Source organism: Symphodus melops (assembly GCF_947650265.1).
Source record: "Symphodus melops genome assembly, chromosome: 2".
In the NCBI taxonomy this organism is placed as follows: domain Eukaryota; kingdom Metazoa; phylum Chordata; class Actinopteri; order Labriformes; family Labridae; genus Symphodus; species Symphodus melops.
Window position 1 is genome coordinate 2,717,495 of NC_136692.1, and position 24,933 is coordinate 2,742,427.

The window sequence follows — 24,933 nt, forward strand, 5'->3', positions numbered from 1 at the left end:
AGAATAGTTAAACTGGATTTCATTGGTCAGACCAAATGTCTCAAAACGGAAAGCCGTTCCTCTCTCAAACTGTGGTCATGTCTTTTTTTTTTTTAAATGTCTGTGTTCAAGTTTTGTTATTTTAACCATTAAAGTGAAGTGTAAAGAAACTGCTCGTTGCACGTTTTCATTCAAAATCTCTTTATTATTTCAACCACAGACACCCAATTTGCTGCATCTGTAATGAACAGTATAAAAAACATGTAAAGAAGAAAAATGTACAACTAAGTGTTTAGCACCAGGGTTCTTCAACAGAGGGCTGACGCTGATCGCCACCGCTCCTCAGTTGTTGTGCTGAAATGACAACCGTAGAGTCAGACACACAATGCACAATACAGGTATACGTTTTGACTTACAGCTAGACATTTTGAATCTTTACAGGGCAAGAAATCAGGTCAAAAGGATTCCAGGATCAGTGTTCTCCAATCCTCTGTCTAGCCTTGTCCGTCACACGGTCGACAAAAAGCAGTAGGACTAGCTGAGCCTTCGTGGAGGTAGGCATCTTTTACTGTAACTTAAAGAAGAAAAAAAAAGAAGGGTACATCTCCCCTTTGAATTTAATTTGTAATTAATGCTAGTACATTTATAAAAATGAACACTTTAATGCTTTATTGGGGGGAACAGCAGGTGGATGTATTGCAATATTTCTCAAGATCACATTACATAGCTATGAAAAAAAAAAAAAACGCAAGTAACATCCCAAGGTCATTGGTGCTTGGGTACATCCATTTGTCTGTCAGCAATAAAATACTACATACAGATAAAATATCTGGGTTTGTATTGCACCAAATATATTCTCTATTTCTTTTTTTTTCTTTTTTTTACAGTAGGGTTTGGTAGTGGGGCGTGGGATGTGCAAAATATGGGCGAGAAACCTGTAAAGTGGGATGAATAATCTCTGATGGGAGTAGTGCAAGACGTTGGATCCAACACCAATATATAGAATCTGCTTTGGATGAAATCAAGAAAAGAAAAAGAAAAAAACACGGAGATATATTAACTACTTTCTACCACTGCTCCTGAATTCCTTCAGCGCTTAATTGAGGGATGTCTGGTCGAAAAATGTTCTCTTTTAGATATCGTACATGTATGCTGATTGCAGTTTGGTGCCTAGACCTGCAAATGTTGCTTAAAAAAATACTTAAAAAGAAATAAGGACAGTACAGACGGTAGTTCAATATACAATTTTGTAGCTGGGGCTCAAACATGGACAGTGATGAGGGTAAATAGGGAGCCTTGATTTATCGTAAGAAAACAACAACCTTCATTTAAACCATTGTTGGTGGCTACTGGACTGCAATACAACAGCGACAGGAACATCACAGGTAAGAACATTGCAAACAATGCTCTGCTTCTAGTTCTAAAACTTTCTGAAATCTAAAAATAGAAAAATATTAAATAAAAAAATTTAGACCTAAACAACGCCAAAATAAGCTGCAATATAAATATTACATTTCTGAAAGATTTTTATAGAGCTTTATCTCTCTTTATGTGACAATGACTTGCACGTTAATTGCTATCGGGTTTAGTTTGAGATTTACAAGATTAAGTCATTGTTGTGGCCTTAATAATGAGGTATCTTTAAGGGGAGGTGTCTCGATGCAGTTGAGCCGTTTCAGTCCATTGAATACAGCTTCAAATGAAAGGGCTCAATGTACGAGCACGTCTCTGATTAAACTGTTTGACATTATGATTTGATCTGCTATGAACATTATTAAAGACCAAGGCAAGATGACAATAGAAAACAAACAAACAAAAATCACACATTCTGTACATAATTATCCAAGGATAAAAATAGTGCAACATCAAGCTTTTGTTAAGTTAGACTGCTACATAACGGCTGAGTGTAAGACTGAACCAAGTCGGGGTGGTCAGTCCATGTGGTCAGCTCAATGTCCAAAGGCACATCTATAATCCCTTTTCCCAGCTAGGAGGCTGCCTCATGATTCATTTAGGTTTCTGTTAGAAAAAAAATAAAAGAAAGTGCATGTTATTATGTGGTGCCTCGAAATCAAAATGCAATAAATTCATTCGTCAAGTGATGTCAAATGGGGGGAAAAAAGAAGCTAGGTAGTTACCGAACACAAAGTCGCACCATCTTGGCCCAGTCAGTCCCCTCATGCGCGATTGTCTCATGGTTTTCGCTGGTGGTGGAGACTGTGGTTCTGTAGACTGGACCCTCGGACTTCTGTATCTGCCATTTTGCCTCCCTGTTGGCATCTTATCTTGCTCGTGGACTAATTTAGGTGCCGAACTTGCAAGCCTACTCGAGCCGTTCCTACTCGTGCTCCGTCTTCTTTCAGTTTTCACAGCTTTGACAACTTCTACCAGTTCTCCCTGCCTTCTTGCAAAGTGGTATGCAGAAGGGGAACCGTCATCCAGTGTCACGGTACAGGAGTCCCACTCTTCCTCAAGTGATTTATTGTCTGGAGAGTTGATCTTCCTTAAAAACACCCTGCATTCCTTCAGCTTCTCAGGACTCCAGGCCTTAGAGCACAGGTCCTGCTCCTTTCGGACATCAACGGTCTCCTGAGTTTGTTCAACAGAAGTGCTAGCAGAACCGTTCTCTAAACAGTCAACTAAATGATTTTTAGTTGATCCGCTTAATGAATAACCTTTCGTTTTTTTTCCAGACACTACGTGTCCATTTGGACCAATGGTAGCCTCTTTTGGGTTTTTTCCATTCCTCTGCCTCTCTTGCCACTCCTTTCTTTTTTTCCCGGAAAGGAACCTTATTCTTGCTCTAGAAAGAGTTGCCTGGTACTTTTCAAATGCTCTACTGCTCCTCCATTGGGCTTCTTGGTGAAACCTTGCGTTTGCCAACCTGGGACTGAAAAGGTTTCGCCTACAACTACGTGTTGAAGGGTGGGTCTTATTCCTCATCTTTATCCTTCTTTGAGCCTGCTGATGCTGCAGAGGACTTTTTGGCATGATTTTGGCAAATTTCTTGATATGTTTGCGGAGCCGCTCCGCCTGGGGACTGTGGCAAACGCTCGTCTTATTGGAAGTACGAGGGAAATGCATGACTTCGTAAGGATTGCGGGAGCTTGCCTTCTTAACAATGGCCAAAGACTGTGTCTCTGTGGTCTGCATGAACCAGGAGCAGAGCTGCTGCATGCTACAGGAACTGGGTTCGTTGGGAGGACAGTCAAAGAGTGTTCGGACCACCGACGGATTTTTGGCCTTTCTGGTTAAAGAACTATTGCTTTTTGTGGCTATTCTAGAACTCAATGCTGTGGCTTTTTCTTGATTCTCATCCGTGTTTGACACCCAGGTGTCAGAGATAAGTCGTATCCGCCTGGCAAGCTCTTGATTGGTTGTTTGTTCCTCGGCTGACGAAGCCCACCACCTTAATGTCTCCTTTGGGGAGAAGATGGACTCCACAGATAGGGCTGCCACTCTGCCCAGGTCCTTGGAGATGCTATTCTTTCCCTGTCCAAAGCGCTTTCTTCTCTCCGCTGAAGTTGGTGCACCGCTCTGTTGCTCACCCTGTCTCCGTTCATTGCTAGCCCTGTTTAACAGGAATTGCTTAGAGCGGCGTAGTAGAGCATTACTGTGGCTGTATGATCTTGAAGAGGAAGTGGCAACGGCATGCAGAAAGTGGATCGAGGGCTTTCTCACCCTCATAGATTGACGAACTGCAACAGACTTAATTGGCAGTTTGTCTTTACTTTCATTTTTTGCATCTACTGCTCTCTCTGTATGACTAACTTTGCTTGCTGATTGACAGTTGATTGTCCAGGGCTCTTTGGCACATTTGATTTCAGGCCTATGTACTTTCTTATGAATAAGCATGTCAGGAGACCGCTTGGTATCCTTATTTATCTGAATCTTGCGTTGCCGAGGTGATACTGTAGTTACCGTGACCGAGATTCCAGAGATTTTCACTTTTGCTGGTCTACCAGGTTTCCTTGATGTTACAGAATCATCCCGCTTCTGGCATTTGACTTTACTGCTGGACTGAGGCGCACACTGTTTCAAAGGGCTCACAAAGTTTAGTTCCTCTGGCGATTCTGTTGAGGCTGTGTTGCTACCTCCAGAGCTAGTCTTACAGTTGTGCATTAAAATGCTCAAGTTACTCTTAATGCCCACTTCTTGCCAAGCATCATGTAATTCTGTTTGCAACTGGTCGAATCCCTCAGACACTGTCCTCTTGTTCCTCCTTGACCGTCCATAGACCACTGTAATTTTTAGGTTCTTGTTTGCATTCTCTTCAGTATCAGGTGACGGATCAGATGTACCATTTTCCATTTTAGTACCAGTCACTGAATCCACAGCTTTGTGCTTGCGTGGCCGACCAATCGGCCTCTTCACTCTTTGCTCAAGCTGGGGCCCCAGCTTCTTTGGCCGCCCTGGGCGCCTTTTTACAGGTGTAGTTTCATGGTAAGACAGTAAGTCAACTGGGGATCTTTGGCTCTCACTACAAGCAAGACGCTTATTTGGAGTTCCTTCGCCTGATCTTCTAAATTTAGGTGATGAAGATGCCGACTTGGGTGAAGAGACAGCCTTTGTTGGTGAAGAAGTTGCCTTTGCTGGGGAAGGGGTTGTCTTGCGTGTTGAAGTAGCAGTCTTGGGTGAGGAAGTGGCTGATTTGGGGGGTGAACGGGCTGACTTGGGTGATGAAGTAGCTGACTTGGGTGGTGGAGTGGTTGATTTGGGTGGCGAACGGGCTGACTTGGGTGATGAAGTAGCAGCTGACTTGGGTGGTGGAGTGGTTGATTTGGGTGGCGAACGGGCAGACTTAGGTGGTGGAGTGGCTGATTTGGGTGTTGAACAGGCTGACTTGGGTTTTGAAGAAGCAGATCTTGCAGGTGAGGTAGCAGATTTCCGTGGTGAAGAAATATATTTTCCTCTTGAAGTACCAGACTCGGCGCTCTGGCTCTTGATTTTCTGAGCTACCCCTGACCATGAAGATTCCTCACATGGGTCAAAGGGTTCCTCTACATTTCCACCAGAACTAGAACCTGCTGATTTGAGACTATACCTAACTCCTTCCTCATAATTCACCGGTGACACAAACATGAGCTTTATTGGACTAGTGTATTGGACTTGGGAGTTTAGAGGGCTCTCAACACACGTAGCAGGTGTCATGATGGAACTAGATGAGGTTTCAGGAGTTCTTAAAGCTGTCTTTGAGTCCTGTTGTTTCCTGGGAGATGATCTTAGCTTCCCCAAAGCTTTGGCTGCAACATCTTCGCCATCTTTAGGATTCTTAGAGCAGTTTTCAGTGGCACACGCATCTTCTTCAGCAGTTTGTGGAGAGACCGAGTTTGCCGAAAGACAATTTGACTTATTGTCAGAGTGGTCACATTGCTTCACTGAGTGATCAGGTGAGGACTGAGGGACTTCATCTCTTGCCTCTAACTCTTCGTTCTTAGCATCTTGACCTTTGGATAAAGCATCCAGGGGGCTTGTTTTCAAATCCTCGTTTTGTCTTGTTTTCAGGTTAAAGATGCTTTCAGAGAAACATGCAACAAAGAACATTTTCCTAGGTTCTGTGACATAGGAGGAGAACCGCTGTGGAGGCACTATATTTCTTTTGGACCTTCTTGAATCCTTGGAGTTGTCTGATTCACACAGCTGTCTCCCCCTAATATGACTATCGAAATCTTCACCATTACAAAGGCTTTTGTCACTGTCAGAATGTTGATCTGAAGGTTTGTCTTTGTGCTTCCTTTCCCTTCCAGCACTGTTTATTGCGCTAATTTTTTTACAAGGCCTGCCACGCTGTTTAACCAAGGTTGGAATCACTGGCATTGTTTTTGTTTGCACACCTTCCTCCTTTGATCCTTGATCGCAGTATTTTCTCTTGAGCTCAGGGGCAAGTATTTGAGTGCCAGAGAAGGTACAATCGTTTTCCACAGCAGATATTTCCCCTACTTTCTCCTCTGCTTTAAAGATCTTAACTTCTTCTGTTACAATGACTGTCTGTATCTCCTCTTTTACTTTATCCTCGTCGCTTTCTCCCATTAAACATTTCAGTGGTTCCTCTCCAAACGACCTACGATCCTCGAGAGATTCTCTATTTTCTGTTTCTTTTTTAGACTCCTTTTTAATAAGGCTTGAATCTGAGATCTGTAATGTTGTAACAGCGACACTTTCATCTTTCAATTTAGGCCTCTTTGCTAGTGGCAGCTTTTTCCTACTGTAGGACTGGTCAAACATGGCTAGGTCTCGTTTGATTTGTAATGTTTGCCTTCTGGTTGAAGCGTCATCCGTTGGTGTTGCAATAGCAGCAAGGACTTCTTGGCGACGGCGGGAGCGAGTATTCGGTGACTTTGGCTCTTTGCTATCATGGCGATTGAATAGCTCGCTGAGATTGTAGTCACTTGCTCTGCCTGTGTGAAGAACTGTTGTAATGATTTCAGTCAGATGAGCATCAGCTTGAAACTGCATGCTCTGACTGGTTACGAGGGACTGCTCCCTTTCAGTGACATTAATAGCAGTGGGAACCAGAGGACGGTCCTTTTCTATCGGTTTGATTGTCTCTAGTTTTTCACTGAAGCGATTCACAACATCTTGCAGTAAATTCCCATTTGGGTTCTGCTCATCCAGACAACTTCTAGGGGACCATCGTTCTTGATCCTCTTCTGTAGCTGTATCCACACCTGCTTTGGGATTACTTGCATTCACAACACCATCTTTAAGCATAAAGTCAGCCTCCGCTTCCTGTTTATGGTGAAGGAGTGAGGGTGGCCTCTCATCAGTCTTTTTATCGATGTCTGAAGGAATAGGGGATAAAGGGGGTGGAGAGGGGCTCTGCTCTCTTTTCAGGACAGGACACGGTGGATCCCCGTCCCCTACTCCTCTTTCTATTGTGTGCCTGCCCTGTGTCACACAGGCATGGTTTGAATAACAGGGACAACAGTGGGGGTTGTGTTGATTACAGCAGATCGATGTTGCAGTGCACAGTGAAGAATTTGACAAAGGAGAGGATGCAAATGAACACATTTTGTTGTTGGTATGACCTACAGTCATGTCGTGGCAGGAAGTACAGTGCAGCCTCTTGGGGCAAAAAACAGTGCAAGTTTCCATCTTGCAACTCTGCACACAGGAAGTGCTTGAGGACAGAGAGGCTTGATTTTTACAGCCTGCTGAAGTGTATGGGCTGATGCTACAACTAGACTTGGAGTCTCCTGAATGACAGATTGCGCTGCCAAGATCTTGATGTTCACCATTAATTGAAGAGAAGTACAGGCTGCTGCTGCTGCTGTGGGATTTGCATTCGCTTAAATGGACTGCATTAGGTTTGACATTATCCAGTGGGTTTACCCCACAGTGACAGCAGACAGACTGAGTTTGACCAACAGGTCTGTGATTACCAAACAGTAAGTCTTCTTGGTGTGCCTGCTTTAGTATCTGGTAGAGCAATGAACTGTGTGATGGGCAGAGTTTTCCAAGAACGGCATCCAATACTGAGCTCCGAAGACACTTAGTCCCTCGTTCACCCTTATCTCCCATTTCTTCCGAACGTGATGACGGCAGGGAGCTAGAGGAAAAAAATAAAATGATTTAAAATGTTACTCATAACCAAGCCCAGTTTCAAAGAAAGAACACAAAAAAAACCCAGTTTCCCCGTGACCTTAACACGCCCACTACAATGGGTTTTTGCTGCACTGATTTTATTGTTCTCTCACCTGGATAAGAGACAGCTGGTTGCCTAACACTAACTTGCCAAGATGACCTTGCTGAGGTATTTTAATGTTGCATTTCATTTACCTCAGAACTCGTAGCTGGGAATGACTCAACATCCGAGTTAACAGTGTTCCAATTCCTAGTCGGACAAGCGAGACCGGCCCCCCAGGAGTACCGTTGTTTTATTAGCTAAAACCTGATGACTGCACACTCTGTGATGTCCCCAGATGGAACTTGCTCAATACTTGGTCGGTGTGATCAATTCAAATACTCAAAAAGAGAATTGGGTTGCTTAGTAGTTACAGCTTAAGCAGAGTCGACTCGATGCACGTAGCAGCCATGTTGGATTTTGACTGGGGCTACCAAATTTACAACTCGGAATTCCGACTTATGAGATTAAATGAAACGCACCGTAAACCCAGATATAATAAAACCAGAATAAACAAGTTCAATTTCTTTGAATATAGCAACACTAACAAACAAAGAGACACAATCATATATGTACATAATTAAAAGACTAGACCCTAAAAGAGCTGTTTGTAATTGAAGAAAGGACAGAACATAGATTAGATAACAGTTTTATTGATGTTTTGCAGAAGGCTAATGATAACGTTCTGCATGAAACAGAACGTTGATTGTTAAAACGCTTTAACCGAAATGTTTTTAACAACACCGTCACCAAAAACCCTTCTAATGTTCAAATCAACTTAGAGTTGTTACCACAGGTCCTGGTAGTGATTTCTTTCACAATAACAAAGTCATTGATTTTTAAAGGTCACATATTATGCTCCTTTTCCACCCGTTTAAAGAAGTCATAAGAGCTTTTCTAAATCCACTCTGATCCTGTTTTTGATGATACCTATAAACCATGCTATTTCAGCCCTGCTCAGAACAGGCTGTTTCTGTGTCTGTACCTTTAAATGTAAATGAGCTGCGTCTGACCACGCCCCCTCTCTCCAAAGGGATGTGGCTCCGCTTTCTTGTTTTATGCTTCATTGTTTACGGTGAGAAGGCAGACTTAGAGAGCAGAACAAACGCCTAGCTGTGGGAGTGTCCCCAACCACCTGGGGGAGGAGTTACTGCCCTTTGTGATGTCATGAAGGGAACATCTCCAAACAGCCTGTTTGGGCACACATTTTCTAAAGTGGAGCAGGCAAACGATGGAGAAAATAGACTTTTCTCATCATTGGGGGGTTTGTAAACAGACTAGGAACACATACTGCTTGTGTTTAGAAAATCATGGTAAAGTGGTTTTTTTTGCACAATATGTGACCTTTAAGAACTTGTGTTTGATAATGGGGAGTATTTCCATCAATTTAAGTGCATTTGTACAGACTTTGTTAGGTTTAAACTGGACCAAATGCAGAAGAACATTAATTCATTGTGTAATTTTGTAGTTGAATTTGAAACAACCGTGTATTTTTTTTTTAATCAATTATTTTATCTTAACATAAGCACTACACAACTACAATAGTAAGGGGTGTCATCTCATGATTAAATTATATGGCCTAACATTTGAAAAGCTTACATGCAATTAAACCAATTCACATTTTACATTGCATCAAAGTGCCCGATTACAAAACAACATCAAACCAGTAAAATCACAGTTCTAAAGAACAATCAATAAATAAGTATGCAGCAAAAACACAAAACATTTTTTCTACATTTAGAATGCTTTTAAAATCATAGTGCAATCCTTGATTTATGCATAAATAGCAGATTTCTGTTAAAAGTTTGCTTGCCAGCCTTGCCGGCAGTTCAGTCTAAAAACACAAATATAATAACTTAAACACAATTTGAAAACAAGCCTGAGTGCGTTCCAACAATATACTGCAATAAAAACTTAAACAATCAATTAATTGTCTTTTTTTTCTATTTCTCTAGAGGTGTTCGGGCTTGTTTACAAACTGGTCCTTTGATATAAATAGCAGATTATTCCCAGAGTAGAGCTCGGGCTGCATTATACTGCAGCCCCAGACACAGGCAACATGCACTGTCATGAGCAGAGACATTCAGGAGAGAGGAGACATCAGTATTTGTACAACTGTGAACGTTAAAAAGGTTGAACGTCCCAACCTATCAGATAAAAAAGCTTTGAATAAAAATTAAATAGCTTCACAATTAGGCTTGAAAACTACAAACGGCACACAAATACAACAAGGACAATAACTTGCACGAGGAAGATCGTCTTCCTTTGTGCTGGCTAAGAACATGGCAAATCTCCTGTAAATTGCCACTGGTAAAATTTTAAAAAATATTTCCTTCTCCACTCAACTGGGTGGCTTTAAAATGAACCGAAGAACTTGAGGTGTTGTTGATAGAAGTATATTTACACTTGTGTTGGATTCAGACAACACGATGTCAGCCCCATGCTGAGCTGACAGATGGAGCAAGTCCAAAAAAAAGAAAAGAGAAACTAAACTAGAGCGTTTCAGGACGTCCCCCCTGAATAGTGTTGAAGTCAAGACCACACTGACCAAGACCAAGACGCACCCGGGACCAGAGTGCTCCGAGACCGAGACATTTAGGGATGAAGACCGAGTCAAGGTCAAGACCAAGCAGCTTGAGACCGAGACGAGACAGATCCCGTAAATATCGTGTGAAGCAGGCCTTTTACTCCTGAAGACCTGGACACTGGGAGTTCAGCAGACGCGACCACGACCGGGGGTAAAAATTTAGTTTTATTCTAAAGACATGAGAAAAAGATCCCATCAGGGGTGGTATTGACTGGTCTGGATTCCGAGACTGGACCTTTAAAAAAAGGTGGTCTTGAGACCGGTCTTGGTCGAGAACGACAACACGTATATCTGAAACTTTTCCCGCCTACCACAACAAAGCAACCTTACGTTTAACCATGAGGAGTACCATTCACGAGTGTAAACATGAAGCAAACGAGGGAACAATGCTGATGGTGCACAGTGATGATTTCTTCCTTTTTAAGGCTTTTTAGATTTATGTACATCGCCTTTGATTCCATTACTTGTTTTTACATTCTTTTGTGTTTTTTCTTGTCATGGGGGAGGTCTGCACCTGACACGTCCGCAGGTCATGAAATATGACAAGTTAGTGATTCGCTTGGGAGCAACGTGTCGGCCAACGTGGCGCTGTCAAGTCACGGCATGCATTTATGAATCTTAAACTGACACAGTGAGAATTAAAAAATAAAAATCAGGCTAAAACATCAAACGATGTTCCCTTGAGGAGACATTCCCAAGCTAATAAAAAGAGCTCGTATTTCAGCAGATTCACGATCATGAAGCTGAAAAGATAAAACCCATGACGCTGGGCTTTTTAGGCATTTAAAGTTCAGAGGTATATATATGTGGCAATGAGGTTAGAAGAAGAGAGACAAGCAGGCAAACAGAAGCAGCTTTGTGTGGGTCACCCTGAACGGCTGCTTTGGTAGAAGCACTGTTTATGAGGCTCGCGAGTGCAGAAGCAACGTTTAGCATTTCACCAGACACAAATGAAGAAGCCGATGAGTCGTGTACTGACACCGGAATCGCTAAAAAAAAAACTACGACTACTGCTAACCTTCAGCGGTCAACACAATCAACCATCGTCATCATATTTCACCTTCATCGTTGATTAAGGTTTCACACATTACAATTCAAATCACCTCGCAGACACATCTCCGGAGATAAACTTCTTTGCGGTTGGTCGTCGTCGTCGAGTTAAAGCTTAAAGCAGCAGTCGTTTATGAGGTTTGCAGTGATACACAGCTACAGTAGCGATATATGTAAATATCTGATCGTAAAAAAGAACATCTGTCACAAACACGACACGTACACGAGACAAACACTTTCCCAAGCTTATCAGTGCGCAATAATTCTTTTTTTTAAAACATGCTGAAAAGTTGCATTCCAACAACGCTCGAAAAAAACGGTAAGACGAGCTCGCGGAAACAAAACTAGCAGGACACAAAAATGGCTTTCTCAAGCGAATCTCTTCCAACGAAAGATGGTAAAGAAGCTGTAAAGCCACCACAGCACTTCATACTGTACAATCTCCCTGTTTGTAGAGGTGTTCACTCATATCCATGAGTTTTTAATCTGTTATAATGGCTGTAAGTCACTTGAGTATCCCGGGTGAAATACCCAGAGAGAGAGAGAGATAGAAAGCTGCAAATGACAATCATCAATGCTCCATTAACAAGGAGCGTAAAGAATTAAGTCAAACCTGAATCACCTGATAATCAAACAGCTGGCAAACATGAGAGTCACACTTTTTGTTTTCCCCACTGAGCTCTAAGAGGTCCACATTGTTTTTTTTCCCCCTCACACTTGATCCTGGGTTATCTGGTGTGTAACAATCAACGTCATTTTTTTTCTTCTACTACTTGATGAAATGATGAAAGTATGAACATAAATACGACTTCCTGAAGGTCTTTAAGGATAACGCTGCTGTTATTTTAACATCTGATTACTGTTAAAAAAACAACAACCAGATAAACAGGACTCTTCATTGATGAACGTATAACTTAGATACGAGTGTGAAGACGTTCTGAAATGTACGGTTAAAAAAAAAAAAAAAAAAAAACCAGAGACACGGAGCCAATAGGAACGAATGAAAAAATAGCAGACGCACTCGCTCATCAAATACATAAACATTTTTGAAAGACTTTGCAGATTAACTGCTTCTGTAAAAAAAAAAAAAAAAGCCAGAGAAATGAAGTTTGTCAGGCTTCGGCCCCCACAAACGTCAGTCGGGATGAGAATCCACTGGTAGTTGTGATATGTGTTGATAACAGTAAACAGATTATAAAATACATCCCGTATCCTTGAAGATCTTTAAGCTTTGGTGATTAAAAAAAAACGAAGCTATGGAGGAGTTTGAAGGCAGCAGACGAGCGCCGCTGCTTCTTCAAACAAAGACAAAAGAAAACGCTTTAACCTCGTAGTCTCCTCGATTGAAACCCAGGACCAAGCGAGAGACAATCATCTTAGAAAGTATGACCATCACACGACAGACACACAGATAAAAGACCTGAATATTCATTTTCCATATATTTTCGTAAAAGGCATGTTGTTGTGTGTTCGAACAAGCGTCTCCAGGAAACATCTATCTTGTTAAGAGGTGATGAGTTCAAGTGTTGATGAGTTCGAGACGCCAAAGTCTGGGTCTAGAACCTCTTTAGGTCAGCAGCTGAGGCCAGAGTCCCTGAGTTGGTGGAACTGGTCGTCGTACCAGAACCGGACGAGTTGGAATTGGATGAGATATAATTGGCGGATTTCTTCTTGGGCGGGTTCTTCAGTGTCCCAGTACGCTCTTTGACTTTGTATTCCAGTGTGCTATGGGGCACCCCGTAGACCCCCTGGGCCTTTGAAACGCTCATGCGACCGCCCATCACCATCGTGATGGCCTCTTCCAGAAGGTCGTGGTCATACTGGCGGTATCTCCCGCGCTTCTTTCTCGGTTGCTTGTCTTTGTCCCGGCCGCCTGCCCCGTCTTCCGACTCGTCCATCGAGGAGCGTCGTCCCAGGCGATGAGGTGACTGGTTGGCAAGGCCCGCACAGCCGTGTGCTAAGAAAGGAGGTCTGAGCTTGAAGAGGGAAGAAGGTCGAGCGGTCGCTGAACTGGCAGTGGCCTCCATTGGCGAGGTACGTTTGTGAAGGTTTTCAGCCACGCTGGGATTCTCCACTGGGTTTGACCTTTTATGGTCAGACACGGAACGGACCTGAGGAATACGTAAGGGTGCGGGCGGCTCCAGACTGGGAGTGGGGCTTAGTGGTGGCTGGAGGGCGTCCCTGAGCTGGGGAAAAGATTGCGTGAGGGATTTCTGTAGACCGCTCGACTGATATAAGCAAACGGAGGACAACGGAGAACTCAAGTCTCCGTTCTCCTCGACGGCTCCTCCGATCTCCGCCCGCTCGGCCCAGGCCGCCACTTTCTGCAGGACAAGACGGGCTTCGCCGCCCAGCATGGAGGACATCACGTTGTACGACGTCACTTCCTCCCTGAAATCTTTGCTTCCTGGTGCTTTTTGGTGACGCGTCCCGCCCTTTCCCTCGGCCCGGCCGTCGAGTCCTTGCCTCAGGGTGTGAAGCGGTATTCCGTAAAGCAACGCAGCGCGCTGCTCCTGCAGCCTCCCTGAGCGTATGTCCTTCAAGGCCTTGGACAGCAACCCCTCTGACAGCTCCAAGCTCCTCTCAATGTACTCTTCTTTCTGCCTGCGCTGCCTCCTAGGGATGGGAGGACCAAACAGCAGGGTCAGGATGGAGGTGATGGAGGGTTTTTTGAATTGGCTAAGGGGGACAGGGGGAGGGTGCAGAGCAGAGCGAGGGGGGGTCCACTCCTTTATGCCTTGTCTTGGTAACATCACTGCGATTGTTATGTTTCATGTCTGTCTGTTCTCAGTCTGTTTCTGGGCCCTCGCGCACACATTCTTTGTATGTTGCAAAGCCTCTTCACGTCCAGGTGGGACAGTCTGTGAATGGCTGAGGGTTACTGTGGCGCTCACACACAACTCCTGCAGTTCTGTGATCTCCTTTAGTGAGAGTCCTACATGCTTGAAGGTTGAATAAATCAAAACTCATCATAACTGGAGTAACAGAAGGGAGGTAAAATCATTTTGAGTAATTTGCAATGTTCTCCTCAACGTGCACTCCTGAGCTGTTTTGCGAATGTTATAAATACGCTGCCATTGCTGTGACGTTACCGCTCAAGAGATAAAAGAGTCAACCCCGCATAACTAAAAACACCGAACACAAGCTAGCTTCACGTGTGATTAACAATGAACCCACATCACTGGCAAACAAAAGCAGGTTTGATAACATTCAGGCCAAAAAAAAAAAAAAAAGGCTGCCTTCCCAACATGCAAAACAAATGTTCTGCTCAAACAGAAATGCCTCGGTCATGTAGATCATTTATAAAGAAACAATTGGTCATCGTGTTCCCACAAGGCAAAAAAACCCAATAAGATTTACAGATAATCAATCCAAGGATGGAAAAATAAATAAATCATACCCTGAGGACGATGAAGCTGCTGAGCAGTTCCTTTTGGAGAGGTCGAGCACACCGTCTGTGACCGAAAAAAAAAAATCATTTTTAAACTGGCGAGGTTTTGAGCGTGCGGATCTAAAAACTAAAAGAAGCTGATTCATTTACGTTTTTAAAAAAAAAATATAATCTGTTTTGACGCGTTCCTCACCTGGTTCACTTTCGCTTTCTTTCTCCTCCAGGGTCCGGCTCACCGTGAGGTCCAGAGGGGCGTCAGCGGTTTCTGACGCAGGCGATGAGGTCCTTGTTGTAACACCGTGTGAACTGGCGTGGAGCAGGCACTTGGACGCGTACTCCTTGGCAAACTGATGGATCATTTTCTTCATGAGCTCCTGGGCGACCAGAGGGATGTTGGAGTCACAGCCGATGGACACGTCTAATGAAAGGAGGCAGAGTTTAAAAGAAATAAAGGAGATTCCCTTTTATTCACAAGCAATAAAAGAGACTTAATTAGTGGGAATCTGGGTTGAGATGAACCGATTGGAAAAATCAATCCTGATACAAATGTTTGAAAGAACAATTTAGCCGATTTCTGATTCTGACGTTTTTGTTTTAAAGGCGCCAATGACGTCGAAACTTTCCCTCGTGTTTGACCATGAAAACAAGTGAGACTTTGTTCAGTCTATTATCTGTTATTTTGAAAGTTTTTATCCTTCATACACATTTAAACATGTTTAAAATCTTTTCTCCTGTTAGTTCACATCGTGGATTTTTTTCATTTTTTCCCCCAGATTTTTCTGTATGTCCCGCACATGTTGAAAAATCAACAATAAAGAAACTTTGATGACTTCATCTGCCCAAAAAAAGAAAAAAAAAATCTTCAGTATCAGAATCAGTAGTTAGTATTATTAATGATCATATATAATAGTAATCAGTAGTTTGGTGTATTAGTGGACTCAGCTGCTGTGAGCCTCAGTCAATGATCATGACTGATTGATCCTCTGTGAATATTGTATTCCCTGCCTTCTGCATCGTCACCGTGCAGGTTGTGTACTTGTGTTTTTTATCTTTTTACTGTTTTGTCTGCTCTCGTTGTTCGGCTGGTACCGAAGTTGAATAGATGCATCCCTGATACTGGATCCTCAAAGACGGGTCTGAGGTCTTAGTTCTGTTAATGGATGTAACTGCAGACCTACGTGTTCGTGTGAGATAACGGTTTGGTAACAAATACTGTTATTGAAATGAAGCAACTTTTTATATTCTTGTGAGTTGTACGAATTTAAAAAGAACTTTCAAAATAAAAGCCGGGTTTCAGCTTTATCCGACTAATTTTTTTTGTTGTATTTAGTTTGCATATTTTTATTTTTAAAGGAGCAAGATGTCGCTCTGACACAGCGCTGAACATCATCGAGCACTCAGAGCCACAAAGACACTAAATTAAATAGTTTCCATGTTAGACATTGGATGTCTCTTTAACGGACACTTGATTGTTGTTTGAGCGTTTGCAGAACAACAAGGCAATCTGAAGCCTTCAAAGACTGGCACACGTTACACACACTGATAAATGCATGCACTCACATGTGCATCCATGACTTAAGTCAAAAATGGATACCAAAAAAAAAGGAAAAAAAAGAAAAAAGTGAAAGTGCTTGACTTAAAAGAGTGACACCTGACTCACCTTTCTTGTGAAACACAGCCTGGAGGAACCTGTAGGCTGATTGGTTGCTCTCAGAGACGGTTGGAGGCTGACAGGGAGAGTAGTCAGACGGGGAGGAGAGGGGGGATGTGGCACCAGGTACTTGATCCTACAAAAGAATAAAAAGAAAGTTTCACATTTACTCCGGTTTGATGGAAAAACAACACAGACGTAAAAGCGTCTGGTTTGAAGGGAAACTAAACTGGCTGCTTTCTATTGGTCAGATTTACATTTTTGTCCAGGGGAAGGTTGCAGAGTGAACACTGGGAGCAGTTTTTTGCATCTGAGGACCAGTCGTCCACCTCTTCAGGTTCACAGTCTGCAAGACAAACGTCACACAAGAGACACAGCATGAACACTCGAACAGCTCGTCTCCCACTTCGGTCAAACTGCAGACTTTGATATGACACAACGGGGTTTCCAAAATTCATCATCACGACAGTTTCATGCTGAGAGACTTTTCTTACATCCATCCTTTATCAAGACTTTTACTGTTCAGGGTGAGACATCATTTCTTTAACACAGCTGAGAAACTGTAGCATGTAATGAACCGAGTGTTTACCCCACACAGATTTAGACTTAGACTTTCTTTACTGTCATTCAAACTTGAACTTTGCAGTGCACATAAGTATAGGATAAAAAACAGCAAGTATTCACATAGAAAAAAAAAAAATAAGGTGCCTTAACGGCCGCCTTAGTATGTTTATGTTGTCGACCTTTTTAATCCAAAGCGTGCGTTTTGTCTGTCAGATGTGTCATGGCTTCATGTATTAGATACATGTCAACGCTGACTTGATGGGATCGCTATTAGTGGGGTTAAATTACTTTACAATTTTACATTAAATTAGCTTGTTTTGGGTACCAGAGACTCTAAAGTGTCCAAAATGTAATAAATAAAAAAAGTAATCTGCAGTATTTTTATTTTTTTTACAGAAGTCACCTGACTGTCTTGTGTTTTTAATCCTGTTCAAAAGGGTGAAAAAAACAGGAGTGCTTGCTTTGGTTGGCAGCTCCAGTCAAAAACCAAATTAAGCTCTCTGAATATCAATATCAATGTTAATATCAATGAAAAACGAAGGTACATTTCATGTTACATGGGAGTTGATGGTTTTTGGACAGGTGCCCGACTGCGACAGTACGATATTTAAAGATGGAGGAACATAAAAAAAGGTCCAAATAAAATCTGCCCATCATCTTAAGGAAGGTTAATGTTCACTTTTTTATTCAGGTGTCGAATTTCATTAATAAGATGGATCTTTGCTGATGAAGCCCGATTTACAACATGTGGTGTATTTCTAAGTTCTGCTTGATGTCAGCCTGATGGCATGTTGTAAGTCGTGCAGTGTACATATTTAATGTGACATATAAAATGTGTACGTTGACTTAATCTCTCATGAATACCTAACCTGACGTGCACCGATAACATCAGGCAAAACATATATTAAAATAAATGCACCTTTTGTCTCCATCAGTGGAGAATAGAATTATCAGTCTGAAATGATGCAGTGTGTGCAATATTTTGAAATAACATCTTTGAAGAAGAAGAAAAATTGGAGCCCAGATTGATGTGTTGAGTTTAAATAAACGCCCAAAAACCCACCATCGAATAAATTAAGATCTCTCAGCAGCAGTGGTCCATAGATTCCCTCCAGAATGCTTTCAAACCCTGCAGGACAAATAAGAAACAGAGCGTCAGTACTTCTGTGATCAAGATCTGCACGTCTGATTAACCCTGTGCCAAACCCGTTATCACGATCGTCTCCGACTCGACCAGTTTGACTTCAACATGAAACTTGGCAGTACCTAAATATAACGAGCTGACGAGCGAAAGCTGACGCTTGACAGATCATATTACTTAATGTCATGTTCTTATTAATTTAAGATGCAAAAAAAATCCAAATTTCAGAGATTAACAGGCGTATTCTTGGAGAGAAAACAAATCACCTGAAGGATCAGTGTACAGTATTCATCAACAAATTGTGACCCTGTCTAGGATTATTTAAAAAAAAATAAAGTAGAAAATTATAAAACTGTACCACACTAACTAAAGGTTATTTACACCAGGGATGTAACGTACTTGTATGGAGCTTGAGGTGAGAAACCAATAATGTCACTCACCATCTTTCTACTGTTGACGTCAGACGTCTGTTGTCTCTAAATTTGTACTGTCGCGTTTATGACTTTAACATTTTTTTCATTCTAACCTTTTTAAATCCTGTGCCGTTTTCCTGTCCATCGTTGTCTAAATTTGAAAAATCAACTTAATTTAATTTGTTTAAATGGTTTGTGATTCATGCAAGTCCATAAAATATTTTTAATGTAGTTTATATATTACCAGATTGACGTGACCGTGATTAAAACAAAATAACCTTGCTTTGGTTGAGCTGGCATTACATCGCAGGTGTTAAACCCGAGAATTGCATGAACAATGCAAAATATGTTAAGACGCAAATCCTACACTGTCGAACAAACTTTAATTTACTCTACAGACACTTCAGTCAAACATTGTTTGCAGGTCATATTTAAGCAAGCCGATAAAAAAATGCGTCTTCAGCTGAGCATGAAGAACAATGACGACACTAAACGTGCATTAAAGCTAGACTACACAGAGCTTGACCAAGGAATACGATTTGCACCGTTTTCTAATACTTCCGCTGAGTGTTTTTGCAATTCCACAGGGATGCATTTGTCGACATAACACCGGTGTTACGCGGACAAATGTTAACAGTGTTCGACTCTGGTGCAATATACGGCTGCATCACATTTTGAGGGTGGATGCGTAAAATTCAGCATTGTGGAAAAATGTGACATGAAAAACATTGTTTTTGCATCGTCCTGCGAGATACATTCAATTTTCTGCTGGGATGCATTTCTCGACATAACACCTATGTCATGCAGCATATTGAAAAAAACATAAATCATCACTGTTTAGAATAGCAAACGCCTTCTCTCGACATCGTTGAAATCTTTGCTTTTCTCATGTTGCACTGACATTTAGCTGCTCTAACGTAGCAACAGCCCCCTCCCCCAAATAACACCAGCAAAGCTAGGCTAAGCTAAAATTAGCATGGCATTAGCATCTGCGAAACATGCACGTCAATAAACAAAAATCACGCCAATGTCACAGCTGCACAGTAAGACGTGTGTGTTTATTTTAAAATCGCGACATCGTCCATGTCATATTTAAATTCTGTAACTAGAGTTAGCTCCTGGGCTTAGCATGCTAGCTCGGAGGGACAAAGAAAGGAGTCAGCTGGTAAATATTAGCATTAGCTAAAAGGTAGCTCCGGTCTCTGCTCAGCACGGCGGCACCTCTCTCTCTCTGTCTGTCTCTGTCGGTGATTCTTTTAGTTTTAAAAATAAATATTAAAACTGCACATGGGTCGTACCAACGCAGTGTATCAGTTTGTGTCGCCAAGAATCAAGTTCCCGCCGAAACCCTCTCCTTTCTGCAGAGCATTTGGGGCACTGCACGGTCGCCATTCTTCCTCCCCCCTCTCTCTCTCTCTCTCTCTGTTTTTCTCTCTCTCTCGCCGATAGGAAGCGGCTCTGAGCTCCTTCTCCCCCTCCCCTCCTCGTTCTTCTACTTCTTTGAGTTTTGATGGCGGTAGTCAGGATTTAAATTCGTTATCGCCGTCTGCTGGAGAGGAGTCCCCTTTAAAGGGGACGTATTGTGAAAAATCCACTCTTACACTGTTTTTCCAACTTTTATTTGGGCAACCTGAGTGTCTATCGACCCACAGAATTTGAAATAAATCCACCCAGTACTTTATTTGTGGTCTGTTTAATTCTTACCACAGAGAGAAAAATGCTCAGTTTCAAATTGTCTCAGTTTGTGACGTCACAAGTTGAATTCTGGTGAGAAAATCCCCTCCTCTCCCCTGGTATCTCCACCCATGGACTCCACCTCCAGCTAATAGCAAAACTTTTGCACAGGTCTGCCATTTTATTCTCTCTACAGTGGAGTGGCGTCTACTGGGAAAACTCAGTGGGCGGGGTCATTGCATTTAAAGAGACACGCACTAAAACGGCGCGTTCTGAGAGACTGGTTTCATCAGGGTCACAAACCTCCTCTGGTGCTTGATTCATGTTATATTTGGACAGCACAGGGGGACTGTTTGAAAAGGTGGGAAAAGGTTATAATATGTCCTCTTTAAAGGACCAACATGTAAGATACTCTCTGAATTCAATCATCATCAGTTCGCACCTCCTAAGTAGCCTACCATCAAGGTTCCCACTGAACCTTCAACTCTCAGTGTGTAGCTGCCCCAATCTTACATCTCTCCACTAATGCATGTCCACAGGTCCTATTTGTGTATGTGTGTGATTCGGTTTTATGTGTGTGAAAAGCTCGTCTCTTAAGCCCCGTTTCCACCAAGCAGTCCGGTATGATACCCATTTATTGGCATTTCCACAGTCAAACCTTGGCAACGGTACCAAAAAAGTAGATCTCCTCAGTCCTATTGGTACGCTTCTGTCGTGGCACCAAAAGGTACCGATCCGATCCTTTTGTTTATTGTGTCCCTTCTTCGTCTTTGTTGATGTTAATTAAAAGCGGTCTAAACCGTGTTGGACAGCGATCTCCAGCTGGCTCACACTCTGCGTGCCAAATCAGGTACAGTCGGCTGTGGAAACACAAGCAAGACCAGGGTTTAACGTACCAATCTGTACTGAACCAAACCGGACCACTTGGTGGAGTGTAAAACCAGAATTTCCCTGAGGGATTAATAAAGTATTTCAAAAAGAAAACATACCATTGTTTCACGTTTTATTTCGGCTAAATGAATGACAGGATGGGATGTTGTCTCATATTATCTCATTGATTGCAGTTTTTTAAATTCCACTGATGTGATGCTCTGAAGAAAAACACCCCCACACGTGGTTCTCCTGAGTGGGACCGTGAAGTAATCTGGACTCTAATTGAGAGTTTGACTTTCTGTTGTCTCCTTTTGCAGCTTGTGTACTATAAGCCTACATACATTCATGTTTGTCTACGTTCAGTGCTGAACTCACAGTATAATATGCACTGTAGCTGTGTGCAGTGCTCTTTTCACATTGTTGTGATAAACTGCGGCTACGTGCAGTGACCTTTACACACTCTGTTGAAGTGACTGTAACATGCTCTGTGGCTATTAGTGCTCTTTTCATATTCTGGTAAATGTTACATACAAGGTGGCTGTATGGAGCGCTACTTTTGTGATTCGTTATCGTTTTGTGCACAGAGTTTATTTTCTGTTTAAATCCAAAGTACGACGATTTGATTGACTAAAATTGATGTCAAAGCCAGGAACCACAGGGACTCAAAAATGACAGTTTCCAAAAAGGGGTAGTTTTAATACGGTCCAGGTCGGTACACAGAAGTCAGTCCTCACAAGCAAACAAATCCAAAAAGGGGGCAGGCAGAGAATCAAACGAGAAGCAGGCAGAGGGTCAAAAATAGCAGATAATCTAACAGGGAAAATAATTGCTGGAACTAGGGTCACAAGAACACACTGCGAACTGGCAACATGAGGAATGAAACACAGGGATATATGGACAGAGAATCAGGGAATGACGAGACACAGGTGAGGGTAATTAGGGCGGAGTTGACACACGAGGCAGGAACATGAGGAGCAGGATCTGGAAGACAGAGACAAGGGTAAGTACAAAATAAAACAGGAACAGGCAAAAAATGAAATAGAAAATAAACAAACATAACTTAAGTGACTAAACGGATGTGTCAATTGAAGATTCAAACTACTTTTATAAAAGCGATGGGGGGGAGGGAGGGGGGGGGCAGTTGCACAGCCCACCAATAAAAACACAAAAGCAACAACTCATCAACAACAGATCTGTAGGATACAAAAATAACTGGAAAACACAAAAAAGATTTGCATGAAAGTACAGTTTAAATAAATGAAGACAACTTACCCTTTTCTTTCTGGGAATGGCGCTATGAGTCAGTCACCTGCTGTCATCATTCAGCAGCTCTATAACAGACGGAATAGGAGTTTGAATACCTCTGAATGTTGAGCCCACGTCTTTGTGTTGATCTTGTCTTTAGTGGCCCATCTCCCTTTTACGGCCGTTCATCACGAGTCTCGTTTTGTCAAAGATTTCTGCCTCTTTGAGGAAGTTTTTACTTTTACATAACTGTGTTGTGAAATGCTGTTATAGAAGCAAAGATCGATTGGTTGATTGGAGAATATTTTGTGGCTGTGCATGGCTGTTAGCATACGTACAGTATAGAGAGGGATTACGGTGTATTTGCTGTTTGCACAGTCTTTTTGTTTTTGAGTTTCTGCATAGTCATCCTCTACAGTTTTTTATCTGAAGCTTTTTTATCTTAAAACATTTCTTGGGTTCCTTTTGTGTTTGAAAACATGGCGGGTATGCCGCCTGCAAATCACAAGGCCAATTTCTGCTCCTCGTCCTTCACTGCTAGTTTGCAATAAAATCTAAAAATAATCTGCACAGTTTGATGGACTGTACGAATGAGCGAGATGTTAAAAAAACACCTTGAACAGTGTTTAAGATATCAGGCACACTTTGTCATTACAGTGAGGTGGGAGCCTACTTTTATGACCTGTGGGACTAGCTGTATTTTGCTATCACATGTGTTATTTGATGTTATTGGAACAGGCTTTTATATTTCACAAATCAGCCTCCCTTCATTGGCTCCCTGTCAATTTTCAGATCTGTTTTAAGCTCATGCTGTTTGCCTGCAAAGCGTTGAACAGGCTCCATCTCACCTCTTTGACCTTGTCCCGTCACGGTCATTAAGGTCTGCTGATCAGTCCCTTCTGGTTGCACTTGACGCTATAGGCTGAATCACAGGGAAGAACGGGACCTTCTCAGTTGTAGCACCTAAACTGTGGACCCAAGAGGCTGCTAAAAAGCAGCTAGCATTGACGTGGAAGCCCCCACATGAGGTTGAGATAACGCACAAGACTCTTGATTTGACTTACTGTAACCTTCAGTTTAATCTCCATCCTTATTCCAATAAAAAACCTTTGATTACTAAAGGTATAAACTCTGAGGAAACACGAGCCCAAAGTGCTGCTGTGTTTTGTTCTTTAAAGGAAACAGACGGATTTCTTCATTTTAATTGAACTTCCATTGTCGCCTCTGCTTCTCGACCATGCAGCAGTTCAGGGGCTTGAACGCTTGGAGCACAGTTTATGTGACACGATAGAGTTCTGCTGGCTATGTGTTGACATCGACGTGGATGTTAGAAATGTCACAGGTAAGCTGAAGCCCTGATTATGAGACTGTAATGAACAATGTTCCTCTTTCAGCCACTTGAGGGCAGCAGAGAACTTTAAGAGTATAAGAATACGTCAGACGGGGGCCAGTATTGGTTTCAATAAGACATCAGTGATGGTTGTACAAAAAGCTTAAAGAGCATATTGTAGGTTTTAACACTTAAAATGATCTGATCATGGCTTTGATTTAATATGTTCTCCAACAAAAAAGACACAAATTTAGTGGATAATCGAGCAGCAGGCGGGAGTGAGTGATAGCGAGCGTTTTAGATTGTGGTTTTTTTTTGTGTTTCTTCGACCAGTCATCATGATGGTTAAATGTGGATGCACTGGATACAATCAAGGGCGCTTCTCGGGTCTGTTGGGGGCCTGGGCAAACATTCATTAGGGGCCCCTGCAACTAGCATCCAGCAGCAATAATGCACGCGACACTTAGCAGGGCATTAACAGTGAGTGCTGTCAGATGGGGCCCCATTAGGGAGGTTATTGCAAAAATCTACATTTTGAGGCAACGCTGTGATTTAAAGTTTGTCAGCCGTTGGGTGGGCCCCCTACTGGCCTTGGGCTTCAAGCAGTTTCCTGCCTTGCTCATTTTCAGCGCCTGGCGATATGATGGAGTTCCGTATCTGTATAGCGTGCAGTTTTTCATAATTTAAAACTCAAGAAAGTTCCCACATTGTGTGCTTTGACTTATATTTTTGTCGCCGCGGTGTTGAAACAGATATATGCACTGCCTGATTTTTACTAGTAACATAATGAAGTTTACATTTCTGGTGTGGTGACCTCCCTATCAGGCAGAACTGGATTTGAAAAAAGGAGGCCTCCGGCTAATTTGCCCCTCACGACCCCGTGCAGGTTAATCAGGCTGTGCGTCAAGCCCTGCAGAACATCCCGAGTGGTACGGAGGGGTTCACGGAGAGTGTGTGAGTGATGGAGTGAAGGACAGAGGCAGGGAGGTCGCTTCCAGAACATCTGAAATAGAGCTAGATGGAGCTGATGGGATGTGATTGAATGTCGAGCTCAGAGGAGGCAGCGAGTGACACTAGACCCCAGGTGGGATTCGTTGTCACGGTGACTTAAAGCGGAGGTTGCCGTGGAGATCGTGATGAAAGACAACAGTCTGGTGGACTGCACTTCTGGGCCGGAGCGTGACCAACAGCATACAGCCCGACATGCCCAGAGGGACAGAGATGATTACATGCAGGGTCACTGTGTTTGTACAACGTCTTTCTGCACACATGGGGCTCACTCTGTGCGTTTCAATCACAGGCTGTATATATATAAGTGGATATAGCGTGCCTCAGCCTCGTCCTGTTGGACATGATAAAACCTAAATACCCCCTGCAAAGGGGACTGCGAGTTTACGAACCAGAGCAGTTA

The 24,933-nt window shown here is 42.6% G+C and overlaps 1 protein-coding gene across 2 annotated transcripts; it reads right to left on the reverse strand.

Annotated features, from left to right (window-relative positions):
• Nucleotides 1-163: 163 nt before the first annotated feature.
• Nucleotides 164-19,835, reverse strand: lcorl (ligand dependent nuclear receptor corepressor-like). Of its 2 annotated transcripts, XM_079337889.1 has the most exons (8): nt 19,699-19,835; nt 17,910-17,975; nt 16,540-16,628; nt 16,292-16,418; nt 14,825-15,049; nt 14,641-14,695; nt 2,118-7,528; nt 164-1,998 (listed from the first exon to the last, which is right to left on the reverse strand). In XM_079337889.1, exons 1-8 carry the CDS (start codon nt 19,790-19,792, stop codon nt 1,991-1,993), a joined length of 6,075 nt encoding a protein of 2,024 aa, XP_079194015.1. In that variant the 5' UTR covers nt 19,793-19,835; the 3' UTR covers nt 164-1,990. The 2 variants fall into 2 exon arrangements, with proteins under 2 accessions (XP_079194015.1, XP_079194016.1); XM_079337890.1 differs by lacking the exons at nt 164-1,998; nt 2,118-7,528 and adding an exon at nt 12,149-13,856.
• Between the last annotated feature and the right edge of the window lie 5,098 nt (nt 19,836-24,933).

What these genes read in the sequence shown, in the direction of transcription:
- lcorl (XM_079337889.1), bottom strand. Translation starts at nt 19,792, where the DNA reads ATGGCGACCGTGCAGTGCCCCAAATGCTCTGCAGAAAGGAGAGGGTTT. An exon ending in ACCTTCCCCTGGACAAAAAT is followed by an intron (nt 16,419 to 16,539) that starts GTAAATCTGACC and finishes ATTCTTTTGTAG; the next exon opens with GATCAAGTACCTGGTGCCAC. An exon ending in AGAAAGCGAAAGTGAACCAG is followed by an intron (nt 14,696 to 14,824) that starts GTGAGGAACGCG and finishes TTTCGGTCACAG; the next exon opens with ACGGTGTGCTCGACCTCTCC.